Source organism: Euleptes europaea, unplaced genomic scaffold (genome assembly GCF_029931775.1).
Source record: "Euleptes europaea isolate rEulEur1 unplaced genomic scaffold, rEulEur1.hap1 H_3, whole genome shotgun sequence".
NCBI classification, from domain to species: domain Eukaryota; kingdom Metazoa; phylum Chordata; class Lepidosauria; order Squamata; family Sphaerodactylidae; genus Euleptes; species Euleptes europaea.
The window spans coordinates 515,163-535,082 of record NW_026612051.1 but is presented as its reverse complement, the minus strand read 5'-3'; the positions used below and the strand labels follow the sequence as shown (position 1 = coordinate 535,082).

The window sequence follows — 19,920 nt, the reverse complement described above, 5'->3', positions numbered from 1 at the left end:
TTAGATGAACACCAAATAGTAAGATGGTTTAAGATGGTTTAAAAGTAAGATGGTTTTAAAAAAACAAACCCACAATGTTTAGAAATAAGTGTTTGACTAGTTTGTTCACTTGTTGTTTAAATAATTGGCTGTAGGTTTTCTGTGCAGCCAGAAAACAGAGCATGAGCCAAACTGACGGGTCTTTAAACATCCCTGAGTATCATGGATTAGGCCCTAAAAGGGCCTCTTAAACTTAGATTCATCTTGATTTTCATCTAACAACACATTCCTGAGATCTAAGGGCGAAAGCCCTTAGGAGGCCAGGAAGGCGCTGTGCCAGCATCCGGGGTCCCAGTGCCGGTGTCCAGGCTACTTACACTGCTGTTAGTGGCCCCAGCGCTGGCACGAAGGCCTGGAGGCCAGTCCCTGGGTGCTGCCGCAGCAGCACCACCCCAGGACGCCGACGGGCTTTTCAGCGGCATTCCAACACTGTCAAAGGCTGCGCCAGTATCCCGGGAGTCATTCCCGGGGCATTCTGGCATCCTGGGAGGCATTCCCGGGATGTTCCGGCAACCCTATGAGGGCTGCATGGATTTTTGCCGCAGCAAAAATCTACTGTCCAACAGATAGATACACATCTTATGTTTTAATGTCGTCAATGTTTTAATATTGAAATTGTTTTGATGATCGCCACCTTGGGGACATATTTGGGTGGAAATGTGGCACAGGAGTGCTTTAAATAAATAAATATCAAGGTTTTCCTAATAAGCCCACCCACTGTCTTAATCATTTCTCCATCTCAGGGAAATACACTAACCCTTGTGGGGGAACCCACAGAGGTTAGTGAGTTCCAAGAGTCTACAGAAGCCAAGTGTAAGTTAGGAGTATGTGCATTGTGAAAGATTATAAACAATTCAAGCTCTCCTTATGCAAAATAGTTCGTGTTCAGTCACAAGAGGCAATGTAGAGGTGTCATATTATTGTTGAAACACAAGGTGGTGCAATTGCACAAGGCAAAACACACTTTCAGGGAATCTCGGCTCTCCCACATAGCTCTGGTCTTCACACAGAAGGGATCTCAAAGAGAAAGCAGCCTTCATTGCAGGCAAAGAGTCAAAGAATTCAGGAGAAAAAAGCCACCGCTATCATTAACCAAAAGCAAATACGTGGAAAAAAGGAAATATTTGGCTTGGAATCACATGACAGACAATCACTTCCAACAGCTGCTTTACAAAGAACCATCCTGTGAATTGGATGTACCTTGAAGGAGGCTGAGACAATGAAAATACATCACAACAACAGGCAAGTCTGTTATTTTTTCTTGTATCTCTGCATGTGTGGGGCAATATGTAAGAGCTTCCACTATTCAGTGCTTGAGGAAAAGAAAAGTGGGTCTCTGGTGGGAAATGTGCTAAAGGATTTGAAAGTGGATGTAAAGGAGCTCTCTGCTCGCAGGGCCAGGCTGGTTTCTGAAGGCACCAAGCAGTATTTCCAACTGGATCCTCAATCTGGGGATGTGCTATTAAAGGACAGAATAGACCGAGAAACTCTGTGTGGTCAGAAGGACCCTTGCACCTTACTCTCAGAGATTGTGCTAGAAAACCCATTGCAAGTGCACAGAATTGAAGTTGAAATAGAGGATGTGAATGACAATTCCCCCCAGTTCTCTAAAAAGGAATTCCTTTTTGAAATACTTGAGCACATGTCAACAAATACCCGATTCCCTATAGAGCGTGCTGAAGATGCAGATAGAGGAGAAAATGCTGTCCAGAATTACACGCTTAGTCCTAATGACCATTTTGGGTTGGATGTGCAAAGTCACCCTGATGGGAGCAAATATGCAGAATTAGTGTTGCAGAAACAATTAGACCGTGAAGAGGAAACACGTCTTTTTCTGATTCTGTCCGCTGTTGATGGAGGGATCCCAAAGAGAACAGGCACTGCAAAAATTATCATTGATGTTTTGGATTCAAATGATAACGTTCCTCTTTTTGATAAAAATATGTACAAAGTGAAAATAATGGAAAACAGCCAACCAGGCTCACTGGTAACAAAAGTGGAAGCAATTGACCATGACCTTGGTTCTAATGCAGAGATCACTTACTCCTTCAGCCAGGTGCCAGGTAACGTACAAAGAGTATTCAAGTTAAACAAACATACTGGGGAACTTACTGTCGGAGAGAACATTGATTATGAAATAAATCAAAATTATGCAATAGACATCAAAGCCACAGATGGAGGGGGGCTCTCTGCTTACTGCAAAGTCATTGTGGAGGTTGAGGACAGGAATGACAACCCCCCAGAGGTGACCCTCTCATCCCTCACCAGCCCCTTACCAGAAGATTCTCCTCCTGATACACTGGTGGCTCTTTTGCGTATCACAGATAGAGATTCTGGAGATAATGGAAGAACTGCCTGCACCACTGAGGCAAACTTACCATTCATGTTGAAAACCTCTGTGAATAACTATTATCAGCTGGTGACCCAGCAGTCCTTAGACCGAGAAAAAGCTTCCGAGTACAACATCACCATCACAGCCACAGACAGGGGCTCTCCGAGGCTCACTTCAACAAGAATAATTAACGTTCAGATCTCAGACGTCAATGACAATGCCCCAGAATTTGACAAGTCATCATATGAAATGCAGTTATCGGAAAATAATATTCCTGGGCTGCTCATAGGTTTGGTGCAAACAAAGGACCTGGATACAGAGCAGAATGCCAAAGTGACCTATTCTCTTTTGCCTGGGAAGATCAGCAATCAACCTGTGTCCTCTTACGTCTCCATCAACACTGAAACTGGGAATCTGTATGCCATCCGATCTCTGGACTATGAGCAGATAAAAGATTTTCAGGTAACTGTGAGGGCTGTGGACAGCGGTTCTCCTCCCCTGAGCTCCCAAGTTATGGTCCAAGTTGTTATTGTGGATGAAAATGATAATGCCCCATTCATCCTGTACCCTCTTCAGAATGGCACCTCCCCATCCAATGACCTGGTTCCCAAGGGGGCTGAGGCTGGCTACCTGGTCACCAAGGTGGTAGCAGTAGACAGTGATTCTGGTCAGAACTCTTGGCTTTCCTATGAGCTCCTGAAAGCCACAGAACCAGGTCTATTCAGTGTGGGGGCCCAGAATGGAGAAGTGACAACCATGAGACCAATTAATAAACGAGACACCTTTAAACAGAAACTTATCATCGGCGTTAAAGACAACGGTCACCCTCCCCAGTCCACCTCTGCAACACTAAGCATTCTGTTAGTGGATGGCTTCTCTGACCCTTATATGAAAATGTTGGATATCCCGAAGGAGGAAGTGGTGGAGGAGGAAGACCGTACCCTGACTATGTATCTCATCATATGCTTGGCTGTCATCTCCTTCATTTTTCTCATTTCTGTGATGGTGTTTGTTGGCATCAAGATTCAGAAAAGTAGGAAGTTCATTGAGAGCTCCGCCCTGAATTTCCCAGTGGGACCAAACTTCCCAGAGAACTGTGGAGATGCTGATGCTGGATCTCTTTCCCGGGCATACAACTATGAGGTGTTCTTAGCTGGTGGGTCTCTGAACAGCGAGTTCAAGTTTCTCAGGCCTCTCTTTCCTGTCCTCTCTGTGGAGCCTGCTCAGTCCCAGGGGGTTCAGAGGATTTCAACTAGTTCCCAAGATCTTTCCAGTCATCAAGCAGAAAGTCAGCTGAGGGGTCAGGTGAGAGTATAATTTGCTTCAATTGAATGATTAAATGTGTTCATATGGACATTTCTAATATTTGAAGAAAATTCTTGGCCACTATCTAGTATGGTCTCCCCCCAGTGGCAATTAAGCATAAGTGTTGTAGCGGGTAAGGTTGGTGGTTTGGAGCGGTGGACTGTGATGTGGAGAACCGGGTTTGATTCCCCACTTCTCCACATGAGCAGCAGAGGCTAATCTGGTGAACTAGATTTGTTTCCCCACTCCTACATACGAAGCCAGCTGGGTGACCTTGGGCAAGTTACAGCTCTGTTAGAGCTCTCTCAGCCCCACCTACCTCACAGGGTGTCTATTGTGGGCAGGGGAAGGGAAGGTGATTGTAACCCGGTTTGAGTCTGCCTTAAGTGGTAGAGAAAGCCGGCATAGAAAAACCAATTCTTCTCCTTCTCCTTCTCCTTTTCCTTCTCCTTCTTTGAAAACATTTTTAATAAGAGGATAAAAACCATTTTTTCTTTTTTTTATAGGTGGGAGAATATTAACAATATTATTGAGGCATGTTTATCTAGTACAGTTATACAAAATAGTGGGTAACTGAGCATAAACAAGCATTTCTTCCAAACTTTATCTGGCTTCAAGCTGTTTTTGTTTTCTAATCAAACAAAAAGTGGATGAATTGGAAAACATATTTTTGGGAACACAGAGTCTTGCTTTGAAGTCACCATCTTGAGAAGTAGATAGAATTAAAGAATGGAGGGTTGGTTGAAGAGAGGAAGTCGTTTATTCCAATATAACCCAATTCGTTCCCTTTCAGCACTCAAGAAACATCCAACATTTTTTATTTTGATTAGAGATTGTTGAACTGGGAAAGCCATTGAAGATTGCTTCAGGAAAGACAATTTTCATATTTTTTGCTTTTACTCTGTCTGGCATGATGTGCATCTCAGTTTCTTATTTGGCGTCTGTAGATAGGAAAATGGGTCTCTGGAGAATGTGCTGAAAATTGAAAATTGTGACGAGTTCTGCTTGCAGAACCCAGTCTGTTTTGACAAGCCCCAAGGAGCATTTCCAGCTTGTACCTGCTGTAGGAATGCATTTGTAAAGGAGAAAATAGATTGAGAATCTCTGCTTAATAGTCTCAGATCAATTTTTGGACAACAGTGATAACTTCCTTTAGTTTGCACTATCTGCATATGGAGTGAAGTTAAGGGGAAGCAGACCTCAGGATATTCTGGTCTCTGAAAATAGAAGCCAGTGATTGGGATTGGGATTTAAACATGGCATTCAGCTACTAGTTCCATTGTGTGTGCTTGAGTAAATAAAAGGACAATCATAAGCAGTTTAGTATGGCAACTAAGCCCTACACAGTTATAACTCAGAATAACATCTGTAGAGCTCCCTGGAGAACCTTAACTCCAGGGCTCTTTGCAGTTCTGTTATGGATGGTGCTGGGTTGTGTTTGTTCCCTTCCTCAGTGTTTTCTACTTATGGGCTGCACTGGCCTGACGTCAGAGGGTGTGTGTATGTGTTGCTGCATGCATTGGTTGGCTGCTTTTTTAACTTCATTTTTTTAAAAAAATGCTAACATCGGGCATGACAAAGAGTTCTGGTGAGCTTGAAAGCTTGCACACTGTTATGTGTCAATGGGTTGGTCCTGATAAAAAGTATTTCATGCATCCTGTGCTTCCCTGTATGCAACTCACAGGAGCACCAGAACCATACCACATGGCACTGGTGGATTTTGAGGGGTTGCTGTGGGCTCCACTACAATCATTATGCTCTATACATCTTGGTGAGAGATTTTTCTTTCACATTTGTTCCCTCCGTTGAGTGGGATAGGATACTGACTAACAGCAATCGGCAATGCACCAGCATTGAGGTTTTAGGTTTGGGCAACAAGTCACTAAAAGAGGCTGAGGAAATCACCATATGGAGCCAATTTGATTATGAACAATAAATGAGCTATTACATAAACATGAATGTAAAAGATGAAAGTGTACTGTTCAAGAAGTGTGCTGTGGCTCATGAAAGCTCACACTCTGCCAGAAATTTTGTTAGTCTTTAAGGTGCTACTGGACTCTTGCTCTTTTTTTACTGTTCAAGATCCTGGTAGAGATTAGTGAACGAGACATTATAATCATATACACTGCTAACCTTTTACTACAAGATTTCTGCCTAGCAACTTGTTTGGACTTTTTGGTTTCACAGACTTATCTAGATTCTGATCAGTCTGACTTTCATTCTGGTGTTGATACTGAAGCAGCCTTGGTTGGTTTAGTTTATGATCTGTATTAGGAATTTTCCTGGGCTTTTTAGTGACTTTTGAGGATTTTGATTTCCTTTTCTGTCATTCTGTTGACACTACATCTGCAGATTCCACATTGCATGGTTCTGATCCTTTTTAAAGGGAGCATCATAATTACTGAAATTTCCCCAGTTTGGAAATCTATTATTTTTAAAAGGATGAGATTATCTCCATTAAATACTTCACTGAGTCTGACAGCTATACCCATAAATATCTGATATTCTTAGATTTACTATTTTATTTCCCAGTTCAGCTTGTATATTAGTTCTTAAGAGCTCCACAGTTTGTTCAAATTGATATCCATCCTTTATTAAGCCAACTACTTTTAATAAATGTATCCCAAGGGGCTGTCATCATGACAACTATATCATCTGTTTAAAAGATCTCAGCGATCTTTTCCTGTATACCAATACCTTGTATATTTGGTCCAGATCTGAACTGTATTGCCAAAACGTCTGTACATGTATCAAACATGCTGTGTCCTAATATTAGAGGAGCTATAACAATTCTGTCTTTGGAGTAAGTACATCCTAAATGAAATCTATCTAATGTCTAAACCACTGGCCAGATTCAAATTTTCGTAAAACTTATCTTAAGAAATTCTATTCAATACTATCAAATGCCTTCTCAGTATCTGTAAAATAGAGTCTACTGATGTAAAGGTAAGTTTGCATATAATGAAACATTCTGATGCAAAATGATAAATTTGAGATGGATCCAACCAGCTTAGCTTTTTGGTGGTCAAAGGTGAACCCTCCATTCCTTTTTCACAAGCAGAAAAACTGGTTGGATATAATATTCAGAAGACCATTTCATGGGCTAGGCTAGATAAGTTGCTGTGAAGGAATTTGGTAAGCCTTGTGTTCCTTTCTTATCTTGTTGGTTTACTAAAACATATACACGAATGATTCAAGTATCCAACAGGATCCAGCTTTTTGTACTTCCACTGAGAACTGCTGAGAGCTGCAAAAATAAAATCACTGCTGAAAATATTAGGTGGCATAATGAAATTTCTAGGTGCCTTGGTGAACTGCGCTTGGGATTTGTAAAGCTCTCATCTAGCCATTGGGACAACTGTTCATATTTTATGGGATACCCAGGTGCTCAGAGACTGTTCTTGGGGTAAAACTGGGAAAGAGATATAGGCATAGAATGGCACTGGAAAACAGGTAGGGATGGAGGTAGGCAAGGTGGAAATTTTCTATTGGAATGGTGTGGTAACAAAGATGCTGCCATAGGTTTATATTGGGGAAAGGTTGAGAGGTGTCTGTTTTTATTTAGTTTTGAAGTGTGCAAGATTCTTGGGAGGGGGTTGCTGTTATGTGATGTGGATATTGAGTTGCTGCGGATGTATCTGTAGAAGGAAAAGGATAAGAGATGAATGATACTCACAAGCAAGGTTTGGGCACAAGGGATACAATAAATTTTCTGGGCAGTTGCTGTATGCTGTGGCGGTTTGAACTAGTGTGGTAATAGATAATATTGATGGACCATTACTAAGATTTTTACACAATATCCTGGGAATTCCGAGAGGTGTGGCAGTAATAGATTTGAGACGCGAGATTGGGGAGATGTCTTTTGAAGCAAAGGCTTGGTGAAGAGCATTTACTCTGAAAATTAGGATATTGCAATTGGATTCAGAATCAGGTCTTCTTGGATTAGTTAAGCTGGATCATCATGCGAGTGATTGGGACAAATATTTGGAATTTAAATTATTACGTCTGGTCATTAACAATTATATGATAGGAATTATGAGTAGTTGTGAATTGAACTAGTGAATTAAAAGATATTTGAGGGATTATGATAATAAGAATATGCTGGTTAGAGCGCACAGAGTATGTCCATTTTTTTCAGTTGGTATTCTTCCCCTGATAAAAATGCCAAACTACCTGTTTGAATTATCTCTTCTAAAGTATAGAAGAGCATATATGCTTGGGTATTTGAACACCTTGTCATCGGCTGTGCTGTTAGGAAGATTTAATGGTATTCCATTATCTATAGATCATATTCTTTTGGGTTGCCCTGAATTTTCAGATTTGAGAGCTAAATTTATTTTTCCTTTGCTTAAGCAGGACTCTGTCTCTTTAGAGGATAAGTTAGGGTTACCAGGTCCCTCTTCGTAACTGGCAGGAGGTTTTTGGGGCAGAGCCTGAGGGCGGAGTTTGAGGAGGGGAGGGACTTCAATGCCATTGAGTCCAATTGCCAAAGCAGTCGTTCTCCTGGTGACCTGATCTCTATTGGCTAGAGATCAGTTGTAATAGCAGGAGATCTCCTGCTAGTACCTGGAGGCTGGCAACCATAGTTGAAGCAATTAGCTCTTCATGGACTGTTGTAATATCTCACCCAGTGTCCTTCCACCCTTCCATAGTCATTTCCACAGAGAGAGGTCCTGGGCATACTAACAACGTGAGAGTGATTGAGATTGCTGTGAATAGAGCCATGACATTTCTGGCTGTCTGGGCCCATTGTTGGCTAGACATGAAAATCAACATTTGTTGATTCAGCTGGAGAATAGTTTCAATACTTGAGCCTGATTTTATTTACCTTATTTGGATCATGTTGTTATTTTAGTTCCACAATAATCTTGTTTATTACTATTATTTCATCAGTTTGGGCTCTCTTTTACATTTGGTTTTCATTACCATTAGTTTCAACGAGAAACCAATGTGTTGTAGTGGTTAGTGTTGGCCTATGATCAGGGAGGCCTAGGTCGGAATCCCCATTCTACCATGGAAGCTTGCTAGGTGACCTTGGGTACAGTCACATTCTCAGCCTAACCTACCTCACAGATTTGTTGTGAGAATTAAATTGAGGAGAAGGGAGGAGATTGACATAACCACTTCGGGGTCCCATTGGGGGAAAAGGTGAGGTATGAAATAAGTAAGTAAGTAAGTAAGTAAGTAAACAAATACCTTTAACATTTTTTTCTTTCACTGACCTATCCAACTGTGGATGAAATTCTGCCTTTTTCAGTGGATCCTACTTAACAAAACTTAATTGTTTCCCAATAGGAATAAAGTATTCTTATTTGGAGACAATTAAATTGCTGTCTCACAGGACAGGCATATGACAGTTTCCCCTGAATTCTGAAGGATTTTTTTATGGGATGTCTATTTCTAGAAAAATTGAGTCCCCATTTGAGGGGAACTAACCTCTGTCCCCTCTTGCACCTTGTCTTAGTGGACTTTGGTGCTTTTTTCTCCCAGCCAGGCTCATAATACCAGAAGCGATCAGGCTGGGAGAAAAGTACTTCAAGAACTGGAGTAAGGCAAGGAGGAAGCAGGGCTTAGCTCCCATCACCTTTCTCCTCAGTTTTTGTTTTAAAATAGCATCCTCATTTCTTTACACAAAAACCTATTCCTAGTTTGCATGAAACTGCCTTATACTGAATAAGACCATCAGTCCTTCAAGTTCAGTATTGTTTTCTCAAACTGGCATAGGTTCTCCAGGATCTCTAGCAGATATCTTTCACATAACCTACTGCCTGGTCCTTTTAAGTGGAGATGCCTGAGACCTTCTGCATGCAAAGCCGAGGCTCTTCCACTGAGCCACAGCCCCTCCCCAATTCTACATATTCGACTAATTCTACTTCTACTTCTGTAGCATAAATGAAACTGTCTCAAAGCCATTCAGACAGAGCAATGATTGGGGTAAACTGGAAAAGTAGCTTTTCAGTGTAAGTGTCCATTAACTCTCGAGGCTGAAAAATGCCCCTATCAGTTACATTCTCTGCTGAATAAACCTTCTCACGGCCCCTCTTGCTTGCCCTTCCCTGACTTTTGTGTATGCGTGAAAGGAAGAGAGCCATTTCTGAAGACTCTCAGAAATTACTGCAGGTTGTTAATTTTTAGTTACCAGATTTGGTCTATTAAACATATTAATGAATACAGGGATATTAACGAATACAGAGATACAAATCAATTTTGGATTAATGGATTTACGAATGCACATTTCTGCTACGTAGATGAATGAGATGAAAACATAGCAAAAAAACCTAAATGGACAAAATAAAATAAAGACATTACACCCAGTTTCTAGCCTTACATGGCCCAACGTTGTTTATACTTCCATCTTACAAAGAGGTCGTAGCCATTCCCAATGCTATTCCCTGTCTAAAGTTTATTTTCCTAGTATAAATAATTTACTTAGGTTTTTAGTATTAAGACTCTGTTTGTCTTTATCTACATCTATATCTCTCTACATGCACAACAGACTATGATGCAGCATCCAGGTTTTTTAATACATAAGATTTTTATTTTTACCCATAAGATACAGGTGTAAGCATTATGCAATAAAACCGTTGCCACCTGTTATTACAGAGGACTTTTCTGTGCAGAACAATGAAGATAGAATAATTTGGAAAACATACAGCTGCTGTATTTTACTTCAAGCACAAGGTGGTGCTCTTGGCCAACAAAGCAAAAATTGTCAAAGAGTAAATCCTCCTCACAAAAGCTGTGGCCATTATACAAAGCAGTATCAAAGAAATAGGCAGTAGCTCTGCATTGCAAAGGAATAATCTGAAAGCTTGGGAGGAAAAGGCTGTGGACCAAAGGAAAGAAAGGGAACCAGGTGCTTTAAAAAGAACCCCCCCTGTGCTTCACTTTTGCTTGGGAAAAGCTGCAAGAATGCAAAACAGCCAAGTTAACAGGCAAGTCTGGGCTTTTCTTCTTTATTTCTGCCTTGGTGTTGTGGTGTGTGAGTCTTTCCACTATTCAGTGCCTGAGGAAAATAAAAGTGGCTCTCTGGTGGCAAATGTACTAAAGGATTTGAAAGTGGACGGGAAGGAGCTCTCTGCCCGTAGGGCACGGCTGGTTTCTGAAAGCCACAAGCAATATTTTCAGCTAGATCCTCACTCTGGGAATGTGCTATTACAGCATAGAATAGACCGAGAGGCTTTGTGTGGTCAGAAGGACCCTTGTGTCTTACTCTCAGAGATTGTGCTGGAAAACCCATTGCAAGTGCACAGAATTGAGGTTGAAATAGAGGATGTGAATGACAATTCCCCACAGTTCTCTAAAAAGGAATTTCTTTTTGAAATACCTGAGCAGACTCCCCTGAATACTCGATTCCCGCTGGAGGTTGCTAAAGATGCAGATAGAGGAGAAAATGCGGTGCAGAATTACACACTTAGCCCTAACGACCATTTTGGGTTGGATGTTCAGAGTCACAGTGATGGTAGCAAAAATGCAGAATTAGTATTGCAGAAACAACTGGACCGGGAAGAGGAAACATGTCTTTCCCTGATTCTGTCTGCTGTTGATGGAGGGACACTGAGGAGAACAGGAACAGCAAAGATTATAATTGATGTTCTGGACAACAATGATAATGCCCCTCAGTTTCCTCAATCTCTGTACAAAGTGAAATTAATGGAAAACAGCCAGGCAAGTGCACTTGTAGCTAAAGTTGAAGCAACTGACAGGGATTTTGGTTCCTATGGGGACATCACTTATTCCTTTGGCCAGGTGCCAGAAAATGTACTCACATCATTCATGTTGAACAAACATACTGGGGAACTTACTGTTGCAGGAACAATTGACTATGAAGCGGATAGAAATTATGCAATAAATATCAAAGCCACGGATGGAGGGGGGCTCTCTGCTTACTGCAAAGTCATTGTAGAGGTTGAGGACAGGAATGACAACGCCCCAGACGTGACCCTCACATCCCTCACCAGCCCCTTACCAGAAGATTCTTCCCCAGATACAGTGGTGGCCCTCTTCCGTGTCACAGACAGAGACTCCGGAGACAATGGCAGAACTGCCTGCACTATCGAAGCAAACTTGCCCTTTGTGTTGAAAGCAGCTGTGAATAATTACTATCAACTGGTTACCCAGCAGCCTCTGGACCGAGAAAGAGTCTCAGAGTACAACATCACCATCACAGCCACAGACCGGGGCTCTCCCAGACTCACTTCAGCAAGAATTATTAATGTCCAAATCTCAGATATCAATGACAATGCTCCAGCATTTGAGAAGTCAACATATGAAATGCAGTTATCAGAAAATAATATTCCAGGGCTGCTCTTGGGTTTGGTGCAAGCCAAGGACCTGGATACAGAGCAGAATGCCAAAGTGACCTATTCTCTTTTGCCTGGGAAGGTCAGCGAGCAACCTGTGTCTTCTTACGTCTCCATCAACTCTGAAACTGGGAACCTGTACGCCATCCGATCTTTGGACTATGAGCAGATAAAAGATTTCCAGGTGACTGTGAGGGCTGTGGACAGCGGTTCTTCTCCCCTGAGCTCCGAAGTTATGGTCCGAGTTGTTGTCATGGATGAAAATGATAATGCCCCGTTCATCCTGTACCCACTTCAGAATGGCACTTCCCCATCCAATGACCTGATTCCGAGGGGTGCTGAGGCTGGCTACCTGGTCACCAAGGTGGTGGCAGTGGACAGAGATTCCGGTCAGAACTCTTGGCTCTCCTATGAGCTCCTGAAGGCCACAGAACCAGGTCTGTTCAGTGTGGGGGTCCAAAATGGAGAAGTGAAAACCATGAGGCCCATAAATAAACGAGACAGCTTGAAACAGAAACTTATCATTGGAGTCAGAGACAACGGTCACCCTTCTCAGTCCACCTCCGCAACGCTAAGCATTCTGCTAGTGGATGGCTTCTCTGACCCTTATATGAAAATTGTGGATATCCCAAAGGATGAAGTGGAGCAGGAGGAAGACCGTACCCTGACTATGTACCTGGTGATATGCTTGGCTGTCATCTCATTCATCTTTCTGGTTTCTGTGTTGGTGTTTATTGCCATCAAGATTCAGAAAAGGAGGAAGTTCATAGAGAGCTCAGCCCTGAATTTCCCAGTGGGACCGAATTTCTCAGAGAACTGTGGAGAAGCTGATGCGGGATCCCTTTCCCGGGCGTACAACTATGAGGTGTGCTTTACTGGTGGGTCTCTGAACAGTGAATTCAGGTTTCTCAGGCCTCTCTTTCCTGTGTTTTCTGTGGAGCCTGCTCAGTCCCAGGGGGTTCAAAGGATTTCACCAGGTTCCCAAGAAGTTTCCAGTCATACAGCCGAAGGTCAACTCATGAGCCAGGTGAGAATAATTAATTTACTATATGGCTATTAATTAATGAATCTCATTAGTCTCAAATTAGTTAACTATTTGATATTTTACCCCACTGAATCACTAGAAATGAAAGTATAGGGTGTCTGTTCTTGTACATCTTCTTAAACATCATGCTTCATAGGAAAGAGAACCATATATTTAGTAAGTGACACTTTAGTGTTAACCTATTCATAATATTCACTGGACTACTGTTAAATGCCATGATTCTCAATCCGTGAGTTGCAATCATAAAATATGCAATCATACAATATTGGTCACAATGTCAGGAATGAAGAAGGAACACACTGAGGTTAACACACATGAAGCTGCCTTATACTGAATCAGACCCTTTATTCAGCAAAGAAGTCTTATCTACTCAGATTGGCAGTGGCTCTCCAGGATTTCAGGTCTTTTACCCCCTACCTTCTCCTTTTAACTGGAGATGCTGGGGATTGGACCCGGGACCTTCTGCATGCCAAACAGATGTACTGAGCCACCCCTCTCCCCGTGTGTGTGTGTGTCATCAAGTCACGGCTGTCTTATAGTGACCCCATACTGTTTTCAAGGCAAGAGACATATAGAGGTGGTTTGCCATTGCCCTCCTCCGTATCCCGATCCTGGTATTCCTTGGAGGTCACCTATCCAAATACTAACCAGGGCCAACCCTGCTTAGCTGCTGAGATCTGACAAGATCAGGCAAGAAGAGAAGAATCTATAGACAGATTAAATTTCCTTCCTTGTCTTGCCTTCTCATTCATTGATATCACACTCTGCCCTTTATTCTTTCACCTTTTCTGGAGAAGTCTGTTTCTTCAACCATGACACAGTAGAAGCTATTTCACACATTACATTTTTAGGTGTACTTGTAATAATTTTATGTGTGATCCTAGAAATACAAATTGAATTTGGCATTCACATATTTATAAATGTGAGCATTGGATGTCATGCTGTTTGGAGGATGTGACAGGCTGCAGCTTTTCTTGAGCATATAGTCAGTGTCAAATTTGGGATTGCCTCTCCATCTTTACACAGCTGGTTACTCAATATTGCTATATATTAGTAAATAAACTTGTACATTGTTATGAGATTCTTGCATTTTATATGTGTGGGTTAGTTTATTAGGGTTAGTTTGCAAGTGGGTCCTGAAAGATCAATTAAATGGAGACGTGGATCCCTCTTCAAAAAATGTGAGTATCACCCGTTTAACAGGGAACATACAATCTTTCTGGTTTTCTTCTGTTTGAGCCACAAGATGGCAGTGTTGGCAAACAGATGAGTTGCAACTTGCATTTCAGAAAGAATCATATTTTCTAGCTACATTAGGAGAAACCTATGAACAGACAGACTCTGAACCCAAAGGGGAAGATAGCTTGGAAGACTGAAGGAAGGAAAGCAGTGAACACAGCATATCAGGATTATTTTTTCCAACAGAGTTAATTGTGTCTGGGGAGTACCCAGGAAACCATAAATAACTGACCTGGGAGAGTCTGGCACCATGGAGGATAGCTTCAGGATCAGACAAGGTCTGTATCTTTTGTTCTTCCTCTCTCTGTCTGGAGTGGTGTGTGTCTCCATTCGCTATTCTTTGCCTGAAGAGAAGAAAAGTGGGTCTGTGGTGGCTAATGTGCTGAAGGATTTGAAACTGGGACCAGGGGAGCTCTCTGCTCGCAGAGCCCAGCTGGTTTCCAACAGCAGTAAGCAATATTTCCAGCTTGATAATACTTCTGGCAATCTTTTTGTAAATGAAAAAATAGACAGAGAAGCTTTGTGTGGTGTGATGGAGTCTTGCTTCCTGTTGTCTGAAATAGTGCTCCAGAACCCCTTAAAGATCTATAGTATTGAGGTACAGATAAAAGATGTGAATGACCATTCTCCTGAATTCTCCAAAAATGATTTTAATCTAGAAATTCCTGAGCATGTCCCTGCAAGTACTCGATTCCCCTTGGAATCTGCCCAAGATGCAGACTTGCGTGAAAACAGTATTCAGAACTACACACTCAGTCCTAATGGGCATTTCAGGCTGGATGTACAAAGAGATGAGTTTGGGAGTAAATATGTGGACCTTGTCCTAGAGAAACCACTAGACAGGGAGAAGGAAGCTCAGTTTGTGCTGACTCTCACAGCTGTTGATGGAGGGATGCCACAAAAAACAGGAACAGTTCTAATAAAGGTCAATGTTCTGGACAGCAATGACAACTTCCCTCAGTTTACACAACTTGAATATAAAGTAAAGCTAAAGGAAAACTGCCCTCGAAATACTCTGGTCTTAAAAGTGGAAGCCAGAGATTTGGATTTTGGTTCAAATGCACAGATCTCCTACTCATTCCATCGAGTCCCTGAGAAAATAAGCCACTTGTTCCACCTGAATGAAAACACTGGTGAAATAACTGTTTTGGATCCAATTGACTATGAAAAAGAAACCAGCTATTATATGAACATCAAAGCAACAGACGGAGGGGGCCTTTCAGGCCATTGCAAGGTCCTGGTAGAAATTGAGGATGAGAACGACAATGCACCTGAGATATCAGTCATATCCGTAACCAGCCCTTTAGCAGAAGACTGTCCCCTAGATACACTGGCCGTGCTCTTCAGAGTCACAGACCGGGACTCTGGGGACAATGGCAGGACCTCCTGCTCTGTGGAGATGAATTTGCCCTTTCTGTTAAAAACCACTGTGAATAATTATTATCAACTGGTGACCCAAAGACCACTGGATAGAGAGAAAGTCCCTGAGTATAACATCACCATCACAGCTACTGATCGGGGCTCTCCCAGGCTCACTACAAAAAGAACAATTACAGTTTTAATCTCGGACATCAATGACAACTCTCCAGTGTTTGAGAAGACAAAGTATGAAATGCAATTGTGGGAAAACAATATTCCAGGCCTGCTGATGGGTTCGGTCCATGCTGTTGACCTGGATGTGGAGCAGAATGCCCAGGTGACCTATTCTCTTGTGCCTGGAAATGCCAGTGGTGCTCCTGTGGCTTCTTATGTTTCCATCAACTCTGAGAATGGGAATCTTTATGCCCTCCGATCTCTGGATTATGAGCAGATCAAGGAATTCCAGGTGACAGTGAGGGCTTTAGATGGGGGTTCTCCTCCACTGAGTTCAGAAGTTGCTGTTCGCTTTGTTGTCCTGGATGAAAACGATAACGCTCCCTTCTTCCTCTACCCCCTTCAGAACAGCACCTCCCCCTGCAATGATCTGGTTCCCAAGTCCGTGGAGGCTGGTTACCTGGTGGCCAAGGTGGTGGCTGTGGATGGGGATTCGGGTCAGAACTCTTGGCTGTCCTATGAATTGCTTAAAGCCACGGACCCTGGTCTTTTCAGCATAGGAGCCCAGAATGGAGAAGTGAAAACCAGGAGGCCACTGACAGAGCGAGACACAAACAAGCAGAGACTGATTATCCTGGTCAGAGACAATGGCCATCCTCCCCAGACCAGCACTGCCACACTGAATATACTTCCGGTGGACGGCTTTTCAGATCCTTATCTGGATATTGCAAGTGTCAGTCATGAAACCAGTGAAGAAGACGGCTCCTTGACTATGTATCTGGTGATCTGCTTGGCTGCGGTGTCCTTTGTGTTCCTGATTTGCATCATTTTGTTTGTTGTCATCAAAATGCACAAGAAAGAGTCTAGTTTTATCACTGCCCTTCCTCAGTTCCCACCTGCTTTACCTGAGATCCCAGAAACCAGTGTTGATTCTCAGAGTGGATCACTTTCCCAGACTTACCACTATGATGTTTGCCTAAACGGTGGATCACTAAGCAGCGAGTTCAGATTTCTAAGGCCTCTCATTCCTGTTTTTTCTATGGGGGACCCAAACATCTCTGAGAATCACAGGATTTCTTCTGTCTCTCAAGAGACCCCAGAGGAGTTGGACAGCCGGAAACAAAGAGAACAGGTAAGTTTTGTTAATTCCGTAAATACTAAACACTTTTCATCAGGATTGTATGACTGAATGTAGTTTTTGTTGAATTGTGAATCATATTTGATTATTTCCTCCATCCTCTTTTTCTGAACATTGTTCCTTGTATGATGGCTAGATAGCTGCTGACCTGTGTATTATCCAGTCCACTCCTGCATCTCCTTTCCGATTATCAATTTCCCCAGTTTCCTTTCCTGTGAGACTTTGTTCCTCAGTGTCAGCACACAAACCTCCTGCTCCTAAGTATTGTGTGATAATTTTCTCTCAGCCTGCCACCATGCTATAGATGGCTCATCCTTCAATCTAATATATTTCCGGTCTCTCTGCCCCAGACCACTCTTTTTCATCCCATCTTTTACTCTGACCCCTGCCTTTTTTGCCAAGTCTGGGAGTTTCCTTGTGCTTTGTTCCCCTTTCCACTGGACGCTTTCCCCACTAATGGTGGTTTTGTATCGTAATTGGAGTTACTCCATGCCCATCAATAAATTCTTTTTATTTATTGGTTTTCATTTATGGTCCGCCTTTCGCACTGGGACTCAAGGTGGTCTACACGTGTGATAGAAATAGTTAGAATATTGAATTGATCTCTGTAAGTGATCAGTCATCTGTAAAGTGTGAATGAAAGGGGTGTGTCTCAGGTGGGGCCTGGAGATCTTCTGGAATTACAAGTGATCTCCTGGTAACAGAAATCAGTACTCCTGGAGAAAATGGCTGCTTTGGAAGGTAGCGTCTATGGCATTGGACCTTGCTAAGGTCCCTTCCCTTTCATCCTCAAACTCTGCCTTCCCAAAGCTCCACCCCCAAATTTCCAGAAATTTCCCAACCCAGAGCTGGCAGCCGTAGCCAGGTGGTTGGGTAGTGTCCACACGAAGCCAAAAAACAGCAATTGGTGGAAGGGAAAAGTATTTAATAATTAAATTAAATTGCCCCTACGTGTTTTGCATACGCTTCCTCGGAGGATCTTCCTTAGCTCAAATGTCCTAAGCAAGCAATGAAACAATCATGAATCAAGTTTGGCGGGGGAATACACCCCTTCTGACAGCCATGATCACCTGGGACCTGAGCCGTTGATCTCCTTGCTTTGCTGCCATCTGACCTGAGCACCTGCCAGCCAGCTTTGTGGCTGTGCAGAAGCTGTGGTGGAGTTCTGTTTCCTTCTCCCTTGTGGTCCCTTTTGCATCTGCACAGTAGTTGAAATAGATTTTCTCCCAAGGTCATACAGAGTTGGGTCCGATAATTAAATTTGTGTGCAGGGTGGGTGGGGTGACTACAACTCCTATGAGACACTAAAACGCACAAGAATGATATAATGTCAGTAACACAGACATAGATGAATAAAAAATAGTAAGACTGTTTTTAAAAGATCACACGCAGTGTTTAGAAATAAGTGTTTGACTAGTTTGTTCACTTGTTATTTAAATAATTGGCTGTGAAACGATGTGCGATGATGACATGTCTGGGGGGAGGGACAATAGGAGTCCCGTTGGGCTGTGTGAGAATGTGCATTCGTGAAATGCTGCTGATTGCGCCGTACTGTACCATGTGACCATACGTAAGGCAGCTGCCCAACAGGCTCAATTAAAGTTCTGCTCTCTGCATGCAGTCATGCAGGAGTGACCGGACAAAGGGCTGGTACCTGCCAGTGGTTGCTATGGCTCAAGGACTTGTCTCCGCAGGGGAGCTGATTTCTGATGTGAAGCTGCAGCCTCTCCTGTCCTAGAATCCACTGCCGCAGAATGTAGGGCTGCCTTGTGCAGAGCTCTTCTGCCGGATTTCTCGTCCTTCTCTTCAAAGTGGAAGTGTATGCAAGAGTAAGGCATGCAGTCAGAAAACAGAGCATGAGCCGAAGCGACGGGTCTTTAAACATCCCTAACTGCCCTAGTTTAGGCCTTAACAGGGTCTCCTAAACTTAGAGTCATCTTGAGTTTTCCTCTAAGTGTGGAAACCCATGAAACTTCTTGTTAGAAGTGCCAGCCGTTAGTTATGAAACTCTACATAGTCCAAGACCAGAGTATTTAAAGTTCTGGCTTCTTCCAAATTAATGAGCTCATCACTGAAAATCTATGCCAGTGGGTTTGATCAGTATGCTCAGAGACAGGCCTTCTCTGTTGTGGCCCCTCCACGATAGAAGTTCTTCCACAGAGCATTCTGTTTCCCTTCCCCGCCCTGCTTTCCTTGTACAAATAAGCATTTTATCCTCCTGGAACCCTGAATATTACAGTCACTGGTGGTTTTACTGTTGTTATGAAGTACTTCCATACTTCTGGTTTTATTGTTCATTTTAATGCAGTTGGATTGTTAATAGCAGGCTGCTTTTAAATTGTATTTTAAATTTGTAAAATACCACATAACTAGAATTTGCAAAGAGTAAAGGATATAATTTTTAGAAAGTGAACTGGCATAGTGGTTAAGAGCAGTGGACTTTACTCTGAAGAACTGGGTTTGATTCCTCACTCTTCCACATGAAGTCTGCTGTGTGACCTTGGGCCAGTCACAGTTCTCTCAAAACTCTCTCAGCTCCACCTAGCTCACAAGGTGTCTGTTGTTGGGTGAGGGGGAGGGAAGGTGACTGTAAGCCACTTTGAGACGTCTTAAATGTAGAGAAAAGCAGGGTATAAAAACCAACTCTTCTTCTTCTTAACTTATATTACAAAGGCTGGTGTGAATGTTTCAGCATGGCACTCAGAAATACAACTTGGTTTCTACACCATAGCCATGACTTACTGGTTGTTACTGGGAACCCACCTCCCCCAATGCAAACATTACTTTACCTATTTATGAGGTAAATGGCTGTGAGGTAAATGGCTGTGAGATAATAACATGTATAAAACACAAATGCACACAACATATGGGGAAAATATGACATTTCAGCTGTTCAGCAAGCATGCTGGGGGAGAAATATGCTTACATTTCTGGGGGAACTTGAAAAGGTTGGTGAGTCTCAAGGGTCTATAGGAGCCAAGTCACT

General features: G+C 42.6%; 2 protein-coding genes across 6 annotated transcripts in view; both read left to right on the top strand.

Moving 5' to 3' along the window:
• LOC130492932 (protocadherin beta-16-like) overlaps positions 1 to 19,920 on the top strand; it is a 181,985-nt gene that overhangs the window by 71,939 nt on the left and 90,126 nt on the right. The window contains exon 1 of one of the 5 annotated variants that reach the window (XM_056866705.1): positions 10,589 to 13,006. The exons of 3 other annotated variants lie outside the window; for them this stretch is intronic. In XM_056866705.1, coding sequence (XP_056722683.1) covers positions 10,589 to 13,006 — 2,418 coding nt within the window. Of the gene's footprint in view, positions 1 to 10,588; positions 13,007 to 14,503; positions 16,929 to 19,920 lie in introns of those variants that run through there. One more of the 5 variants, XM_056866708.1, reaches the window with a different exon arrangement.
• Positions 1,259 to 3,688, top strand: LOC130492943 (protocadherin beta-16-like). Its single transcript, XM_056866719.1, has one exon. It carries the CDS (start codon positions 1,259 to 1,261, stop codon positions 3,686 to 3,688), a length of 2,430 nt encoding a protein of 809 aa, XP_056722697.1.

Excerpts from the sequence above, each read along its gene's own strand:
- LOC130492943 (XM_056866719.1), top strand. The coding sequence starts at position 1,259 with ATGAAAATACATCACAACAACAGGCAAGTCTGTTATTTTTTCTTGTAT.